The following is a 9,672-nucleotide window of genomic DNA, read 5'->3' as shown; positions in this document are numbered from 1 at the left end:
CTGAGTCGATCTTCACACGCTCTATCCGTCTGGCAAGAACATGATGGGCGATGATTACAGTCTCACGACTTAAACTCTGAACTTATCAGGATGATCTTAATTTACTCAATAGTCCGTCTCGTCAATCAGCAACCAATAAATTACTTCATCACCTGCGGCTTAAATACAAGTATGAGGCAAGCGTTTAGAGCTTCCTAGGGGCAAAGGGCTTTGCGCAAATATTGGCCTCCGGGGTGGTAGCACAAGTCGAAAAATCAGGGGCACCCAACGGATCTTTTCGGTAAATTATCTGTTCGGAAGGTCCTCAATCCCCTACAATTTTCTTAAGGGAATTTTCACCTCAAATGTTCGTGATAGGGGATGTTTACGGCCTAATGTTTTCGAATTCATAAAAATGTCGTTTTGGACACCGAAAAAAGGTCAGCTTAAGATTTTCGGAACGAAATAAGACCTAAGGTTTTCGGAAAATGGACAAAAATGCCCTAATAATTTCGAAAAGACTCAAGTTCCCCTAGAATGACCGAACAGATAAAAATATGATAGCGCGGCTTGAATTGAACCTACAGAGCCGTTAAAAGCACTCCAGATAGCTAAAAATTGCGTTTCAGAGGATCTGAGAGAAAACTGTCGTTGGGTGCCCCTGAAAAATAGATTTCGCTCACATTTTGATCATAGATCGATAGTCAGAAACCAAATGATCTGTTGTTAGTTTAACGAATACGGCTTCCTTTCATGAAAATAAGCGGAAATCAATCCCATTTGAGCTCAAAGTTCACTTTTGCTAGGACGGAATTTTGTAAAAATTTGACAGGCTCTTGTATCAAATCGGAATAACACATGAGCTTGAAATAACATATGTGGTAAAATCTAGAATTTTTTACGCCTAAAAGAGAAAAACTGTTACTTAATTTACAATATTTCGCAACCAAATTTTAGCACTAAAATATCGCGATTTTTTTTTCTGTGCGACAGAACTAAGAATTTAAAAAGTGACGTTCTCTGGATTATTTATGCAGTATTTCCCTTTGTCAGATTTTCATTGAGAAATGCTTGGATAAATGATTCAGTTGAAATCACGCGAAATGTGTCGAGACACCTATTGTAAACTTAATACCTCTAATCTCCGAGACAGACAAGTAACATAAGACGGGAAACTGTGCAAATATTAAGTAAGAATCTAAATATAACATTTTTTTATTTGGACACCGACACGCTCACCTTTTATTTCGACGGCGGGTTGCTTTTACGGTTTTCGCAATTTTCAATCCTAATGAAAATTTTCAATCCGTACTAAAAACATCGTGCATTGGATTGCCAACTAACTCAAAAGATAATCGATAAAATTTAGCAAAAGTAAATCCCTTTTTGTAATCTAAAATGTGTATGGCTCTGACTCGTAAAAAACGTTAAAAACAAAACGTTTCCGGCAAAAAACTTAGCAAGACGTTTCGGCCAAAAATCTTAGGCCTTCGTCGGTTTAAAAAGTGGCAAATAAGCAAACGCTTTTCTAACGGTTCACAGTTCCAGCACAGTTTACGTTCCAGTTCACCGGCACGTGATTTGTTCTCTCGCGCGGTGATCTTTTGTTACGCGTCGTGATTGTAGCACGTGCAAACTGTGAACCTTAAACTGTGAAAGTAACTTATGTATTATTCCGTGAGTGACACAGGCATACTCGAAAAAAGGAAATCCGAGTGCTTCTATCAGGAGTCGAACCTAAGACCTTCAGTGCCAAGTACTAGTTCGGACACTGGAATGAAAGTAAGTTAGCTGATGACACTTCTCCCGCGTCTTCCTACGTTCATGTGCATATTCATAGAAGACTCGTATTTTAATAGGGTCAAATCTTTATGGGTGGAATGAATAAAATATTGCTAACAGAGTAGCAATGGCACGTTTTAAGTTAATATTCCGCCCTCTCCCCTCCTTTTGAGACATGGAGAATGAGTCACCACAGTTACAAGTTAGACACCTGGGACGAGTTGCATAAAACTTAACGGCGGGCGTAAATGCTATCGTCAGACGTTAAAAGTACTTAAAATACTGAATGTGACTGGGCTGAAGGTCTGGCGTTAGTAGTTTACGCCCGACGTTAAATTTTATGCAACTCATCCATTGTAATCCGCCCCTCCCCGCTCCCCCTCTCCCACTACCCCTTCTCTTCGTCCCATTTGCTTTGTTTGCAAGACTTGCAAATTCAAAGGCCAGCGGGCCAAATGAATTTTTCCAAGTATTTGCTGCCACATTCGACTAAATAGATACATAATGAGCCGATAGAACTTCATTTTCAGGAATTCTATTATCGTCAATGAAAAATTTAGAAACATTTTAGTATGGAAAATTTTCAATGATTTTAATTCTGTTTTGGGCAAAAATATTTAGAAGTTTGTACGTTCAAAAAACGTTCAAAAAATTCTTGTCCACAGGAAATAAATTTTGAGCTCAGAATAGGCATCCTTATTACATTTTTATTATCACATATTATTTTTTTTTTCTTCTTCTTCTTCTTCTTCTTCTTTTTCTTCTTCTTATTATTATTATAACCGTAATTATTAATTTTATTATTTTTATTATTATGGCAGTAAGAAAAAATCTTTCGTATGCCCTTTGTATTATCATTATTGGAATTGCCAAGAACTGGACGTGGCACATAACAGAAATTTATAATTTCAACTAACATTTTGCAGACAAATGATGCCTCCGATAACATTGATCTCAACTGAGGAAATGACGACCGTAGCTTCTATTTGGGGTAAAACGCAACTAGCTGTAATAATAAGGTGTTCGTCAGCGGTATTACGGGAAGGTCGTAAACTCGGCATTCCATTGTTGTCCATTTTGTTACGTTGTACAACTTACTATTGGAACTGTAGTTTTGGATTTTGACTTACACCAAGCACTACAAAGAGAGGACAAGGGAAGAGGTCTAATTTCCCCTTAACCCTTAACCACTTAACGAAAAAAGCGTAAGCAGAAGTAACTGGTGTCCTGTTTTTTTCCATCAGGGACAGTTGTTCAAAGCCCGATTAAGTTAATCCTCGGTTAACGTGAACTTGGCTTTGAGTTTAATTACTAATCAATAAAGACTCTTCAAAAGGATTTTTGTTCCTCAGTTTTGGCTTAGAGTTTTCTACACCACTAGCTTAAAATAAGCTTTTAAAAACATTTTTAATGAGCGAGATGAAAACATCGGTTAATTTTTTTACCAGGGATTAGCGTTTATCTGCTTTCGAACAATAGGGCCCAGAAGTAATATTTTACTTTGCAAAGAGGAATGCGTTTTTTTCTTTACATCGGCGTGTTCTCTAAGATAGTCGTTTACGCTACAGGTAAAAAATGGCACGGACCCGTTGAACAGTGTGATGGTCAGAATTTTTTTCGAAAGCGGATGATAGTTGAAACCCAGTGCAAAATGGTACAAGTATTTCTTTTCAAAGATTATCGGTATGATATTAACGAGTCCGTACCATTTTTGTCTCAGGCCGTGTGGCAGATATACGATCAGGTTGGAGCACGTTCATTTTAGCCCAGTCTCACTTGCTTTCGTCAGTCTGACTTTCTTCCCCGTGAAGTTCACCCAGGTGACAATCAAATGACTCCATAGCCTCCACAATACCAACTTCTTGTACGGCCTTCATTAGACAGTGCACTGTAGCTTTGGAACCTTTACTCTGCTCCCATTTTCGGAGGACTTGATACGACCGTTCTTCCTGTGAGTCGCTGTCTGCTTTAATGTTTTCGATGGTTGTCTCCTCGACATCAAGAGACCTTCCAAGCCACATCCATTTGGGAGCCATTGCTCTGGCAACCAAGGCCAAACAGCATCCCTTAACTTTCACTGGAGAAATCACAACAATTGAATGGTTATTATCAGCTAGCATTGGCCAAGGGAACCGTTAGCATGTGGTCAAGCTATCTTGAATCAGCTTCTAACGGCAGGTTCGTACTGTAATAATTAATATGATTCGCATGGAAGTTAACATCTATTTTACAACTGTTTTTGCATTGTAGTGATTTCAAAACCGATAGGATTAATTAGTTGTGATCGCTTTCTATATCAGGTTAAAAAATTCTTCAGATTAAATTGGAATTTGAAATGTTGATTTCAGATGACGAGTGGGGAAGACCGGAGTACCCTGAGAAAAACTTCTTAGAGACAGGACGAGAACCAACAACAAACTCAACCCGGGTCATGTCGATGGGAGGCGAGTGCTCTCCTGGCTCCCTGAAATAACGGCAATAAAAGCAATCAAGAGCACTCTTTAAATGTGAAGTATGAATGAAACACCCTTCGCCCCCCTCCCCCCCCCCCCCCCCAAAAAAAAATGTGCTGTGGTTTTGAAAGTACAAGACTCTTCGTTTTTAAATTGGAAACGGGAAAATAGTTGATTGTAAAACCCAGAAACAATTCAAATCGAGGTTTTTTGAAAGTGACCGAGACTCACACAGGGACGGATCTGGGAGAGCTTCCCGGGCTTAGAGGTTGAAAATTTTTAATTCCAACCGACATGATTTTACTCCGCGTCCACTGCCCACACCTTACACGATGTCCTGGATTTCCCACTGAACGTTATATGACGCCTTTGGATTTAATTCATACAGGCATACGTTATCACATATTCATCCTACAGAAGTTTCATTTCTGGCTTCATACACCTTTCATAGGCCAACACGAGAACATTTGCCTCAGAATCTCAAAGTGGTATGAATCCCACTGAAGCCTATTGTTTGTTTTTTTTTTTCTTTCAAACCCTTTGTGTCACTGCTTGATTAAGTTGCTGCAGTTAAGTTTGACTGACGTCCAATCAATAACGTGGGTCACAAACAACAAGACCTTTACTCATCGGTCCTTCACAGTATCTTAAAAAAAAAAAGTAAATCACCTACTAGAATAACAAGGAGAATCTTCAGGGACTTTTGAGGCAGTGTCTTGAGGCTTTAGGAAAAGAAAAAAGATAGATCCGTTTTAATTTGTAGTATAACATGATCAAGAATACATAACTCAGGTTCTCCGTTTCGATGTTCCAGTAAGTTGACCGAAAACGGCGAGAGGGGGAAAAACGAGACACCAATTTGCATGAAATTAAATCTAAATTATATTAAGTTCACAGCAAGTGACCATACTGTAATGAGTGCTTCGTGGTTTTATTCAGTTAAGGTTCAAGAAACCACTGAAATACAGGAATTATACACAACGTATAAACAACTATATATTGAAGCAGGAGAGGATGAAGGGGTTGAAGTTAAATCAAAGTCAAATAATAGTGCATTTGTAATTCTGTGTTAATGAGTAAAAAATATTTCCTAAATAGATACCTTAATAAACCATTGCTTTATTTCTTCAAATTCATGGACTGGCGTGCTGTTACACCACAAAGGACGGGAAGGCACCGCTGGGTCGATGCAAATCACGTGATAACGAACCTCGTTCTGGCAATAACCGCCATCTGACTCATCGCATGTGGAGTTGCCATCCGTCTCACCATCGCTTTCTTCGGAAGGCGAGTCTAATGGGAGAACTTTACCCTCGGAAGAGGCACCAGGGCATCGTGGGTTTGGGCAAACTGGTCCAAAACTGAACTTCAAGAACTTGAACTGTCGCTGGCAGATGTCTGCCATGATTGACATCAGGATGCTGAATAATTCATGCAGCCTTTTACCATTCTTGTACCTGAAGAAATGTGAGATTTTTCTACGTTAGAATGCATCTTTCCTGATACTCTCATTTTGTTTTTGTGGGCGTTTTTCTACGAACAAAAAATCCCAGTGTCCGGGAGTTATGCCGTAGAGGCAGGAACCCATGGGATATACTGGGAAAATGGCAGGATCAGTGAAGGGCAGAGATGCTTGAAAAGAAAATGGACGAGAAGAAAGGAATCGTCGTAATCCACATTTACACCAACGAAAGTTAGAACCTAAACTCGGCCTGACTGACATGAAATCGGTGACCAGAAAACTTCGCTATTTAATAAATCTGCACTAATCTAGAGATTTATCTCCTTCTAAGCTTGCAATTGCAGAAAAAAATGATCGTTTTGATTTTATAAACTATTGTAGTATAGACCCTCCCTGGACACTATTTTATTTTATTTTATTCAATATTTGTCCAGGGGCATCCAATTTAGCAAGAGCTAGTTTAAATGGAGCCCTGACAAGTTTGACAAATCTGCAAGGAAAGGAACTTGATGACTTAAGCACACAAATGTGCAACAATGCACATTTACTTACCTGGCACTGATTTTAATCTGATTGTGTTTCTGATGAACCTCGGTTAGAATGAAGAAACTGTCTCCAAAAGAGAAGATGGCCATCCCATTGGATATAATTGGCCGCATGCCATTGGTGGACTGGCTTTTCGCACCTGTACGGACAATGAAGTAATGGAAGAGAGCAGGAGGGAGGAAGTTGTGAAAATCAAATATCAGAACCTTATCTGAGTTACAAATTCCATTCCAGATTTTACGACAACGCCTGTCCCATTTTCCTCTGATGCTCTTCTCTTTCAGATGAAAGGGAACGATGTATTTACTCGTTCCCGACCCCATCTCTTCACTTTCATGTTCATCATGGTCTTCAGGGTCGTCAACGTCCGTCAAAGATGACACAGGGCACAACATACCAGAAGCTTCTAGGATTCCTACAAGTTCCGTGACAGGACTGTCGAAGTCGTTCCAGACGTGTTCCAGCAAAGTGATGTCTGCTATCCCATGATCTTGCAGAGTCTTCCACTGGGTGGAGTGCTGGCGATCAACATCCAAGTGCTCAGGAATATCATGGAGGCAGGTCATAACATCCACCAGATACTGGGGGTTGATCACCACTAAGTCATTGATCTCGGAGTTCTGCGTCTCTGGTCCGATTAACTCTTCTGTGATGTAAAAGGTAATGCATAACAGTGCAAATAGTAAAACTCCAAATTAAACCGAAAATTGGTGATTGAAGAAATTTATAATAAACTTAGTTATTTTTACTTTTTTCCGTGTTCAAAATCAGTAATTTTAACGATAAAGTTCGCAAAGACAACAACGAAGAAAACCACGCCTTATTTTCATCAAATCTGGATCATAATATAATGCATTTCAAGAGTTTTGATTGGCTTAGCGGCCATGGGATAGCAGCATGCTCCCGAAAAAGAGACCGTTAAATCTTCTTTTGTCTTTCTTGAAAAATGAATCAGCAAGATCTTCCAATTTTTCTTGGTTGTTTTTTGTTTTTTAATAAAGCAATAATTGTACCCCGCTTGTTGGTCCATACTCTCACATCCATAACACGCTCGTAGGATAACAACAGGTCAGATAGCAGGTGTGAGTGTATGAGAGTGCCTGTAAAACACTGGTGAATTATAATCTGCGAAGCAAAATGTTTAACCAAGAAACTTGATAAAAAAATAAACGGAGTCACCTGGGAGGATGATCACACCACTGTCATGATAAAAACGCAGCATATTTGAGAACGTTTCTTCATCAACTACGCGGGAATTCCTTTCTATCATCTTCTTCAGGGAGGCCTTAGGAACACAACCTCGGCATTCTGGTTTTTCTCTGCACTTGAGGATTTCCTCTTCAAAATGGAGCCACAAGACAGGTAACTCATCGTCCAGCATGAGTAGCGATGCTTCCTCTTCAGCTGCTTTCTTTAAAAGCACAGCTCCGTCATCTTGACTGCCAAGGGTGTTTTCAACTGCAAATAAAACACTCTTCTCTTCACTTCTCACCAGTTGGTGGCCAAAAGTTGGGACAAATTCATCATATAGCACTTTCTCAGCATCAGAAATATCTTGCTGGCTGACTTGATCGCGATGTGTTCCCACCAGGAAAATCGGATTGTCAGAGAGAGTGTGAACACGGACGGAGTTAAGCCAGAATTGAAGATCTACTAGCGCTTGGTCTCTGCTTTCAGCATTACACAGACGAACCAGGTTGGTCACCACAACGTAGAAGGAGCGCCGGTTCAGAAACACATGATGCATTGCTTGGTACAAAGGATGGCCGGCGAAATCCCAAATGCTGATTTTGGTGTACTTTCTTTCTTTGTCATCCAGTGAAGCTTCACTCAGTTTTCTTGTAATCTCATCTACTGGCATATCACGTGGAGGTGTCTCCTCACTGCAAGATCTCCCCAGCAATCTAGCAGTGGACATTGTTTTAACAATACCATCGTGATTTGCAGGTACTGGTGGGGATTCAATGCTGGGAAGTCGTCTAAAGCCGTCAGGCAAGCTAGGTGTTCCAGCTACCAAGGATGGCCCTGGATCCGATGAACTCGTTTGGAGCACTCTCCCTCCCCGGCCCCTCCCGGGAGAATTTTTTATTCCTTCACACACTTTGTCTGATAAGATGTCATCTACATGCGACTTGTTCAAGTCAGCGACATGCCACGAATCATCAAGCTCCGTCATCTCAACCATGGATGTATTAATTCCATGTGTCACCTGTCTTTCTTCCACGAACTCTTCACCACTGAGAGTTCTTATCAAGCTTGTCTTTCCTGCACCAATATTGCCAATCACAGTAAGCTGCATACGAGTCACCTTTGCTTTTCCTTCAAGTAGAGCCTGTTTGAATATGCGAACTGCCACTTCTCCTCTAACAAGGACTTCGTAGGGTTCACTGTGAGGTTCTGAATTAAGACAATATGAAACAGTAGCAGACGAAGTTAGGTTAAATAGCTTTAGGTAAGTGAGCAAGGAAAGGAAGGAGGGGAAGAGAGGACAGGAGGGGAAGGCGGGAAGATAGTAAAAAGAAACCGGGAAGGAACAGGGATGGATAGGGAATAGGGCGAAATAAAGGAAGGAGGGATGAAAGAAAGGCCGATGGGGAGGAAGGAAGGAAGGAAGTGAAGGAAGAAATGAAGAAAGGAAGGAAGGAAGGATGGAAGAAAGGACGGTGAAAAGGAAGGAAAGAAAGAAAGAAAGAAAGAAAGAAAGAAAGAGAGAGAGCATTACAACCACTCTTTTCCTGTCCTGTTTTATACTTATGAAACTACATAATGATAGCGAAGCTCTCAAACCACTCTTTTTCAGGATAAAAATCCGATAATTTTCCCCTTTACTCAACCAGTGCACTTCCCACTTTTTTAGAGTGCTAGGAAATAATTTTGCATGATTACCTAACTCGTTGTTGGACTGTACTTGCTGCACTTGACAAGGATCCTTGCTGCCTTGGCCGACCTCCTCAACCCAGGGTTCTGTGCATACTGCCAACTGTCGCTGAGAACTGTTCTCACCACGATGTTGCCTCCACACATCATCCACTGACATCTCAGACCTTTGCCTTGATGATGGGTAGCCTCTAACACGGAGCCAAGATTGTTTCTCTATAAATAGCAATCATTTACACATTTAAATCTACATTTCATGAACCACATTAAATTTTACGTAGGGTTAAATTACCACTAGATGTTTGACCAAAAATAAGAAGAAAAGGCTGAGCTAATTTTAAAATGGCTCAGTGGATTGGTAATTCATTTTCCTACCAATGGCACCAGACGAAGCCTAATTAAGGAAGGCCAAAAGATTTTTCCTTTTTCCTTCAGTATCTCTAGCAATTTTTTCCTACATTTATCTTTGTCGCCTCAATATAATTACATTCATTACATTAATTATCCACTCCGGTGCCGAACCTAACTGATGAATTATGAGTCCAGCAACAGAACAGTGTTTGAATCAGTTTA

General features: G+C 40.3%; 1 protein-coding gene across 1 annotated transcript; it reads right to left on the bottom strand.

The window, feature by feature from the left end:
* Window positions 1–2,440: 2,440 nt before the first annotated feature.
* LOC146479345 (uncharacterized) lies at window positions 2,441–9,310 on the bottom strand. The gene is made up of 6 exons (XM_085110982.1): window positions 9,109–9,310; window positions 7,402–8,619; window positions 6,229–6,868; window positions 5,317–5,671; window positions 4,888–4,936; window positions 2,441–3,838 (listed from the first exon to the last, which is right to left on the bottom strand). The coding sequence occupies exons 1-6, from the start codon at window positions 9,257–9,259 to the stop codon at window positions 3,534–3,536; spliced, it is 2,718 nt and encodes a 905-aa protein (XP_084967108.1). The 5' UTR covers window positions 9,260–9,310; the 3' UTR covers window positions 2,441–3,533.
* Window positions 9,311–9,672: the final 362 nt, after the last annotated feature.

This window comes from Pavona decussata, unplaced genomic scaffold (assembly GCF_977016875.1).
Source record: "Pavona decussata unplaced genomic scaffold, jaPavDecu1.1 SCAFFOLD_59, whole genome shotgun sequence".
In the NCBI taxonomy this organism is placed as follows: Eukaryota; Metazoa; Cnidaria; class Anthozoa; order Scleractinia; family Agariciidae; genus Pavona; species Pavona decussata.
This window is presented reverse-complemented; position numbering and strand designations above follow the sequence as displayed.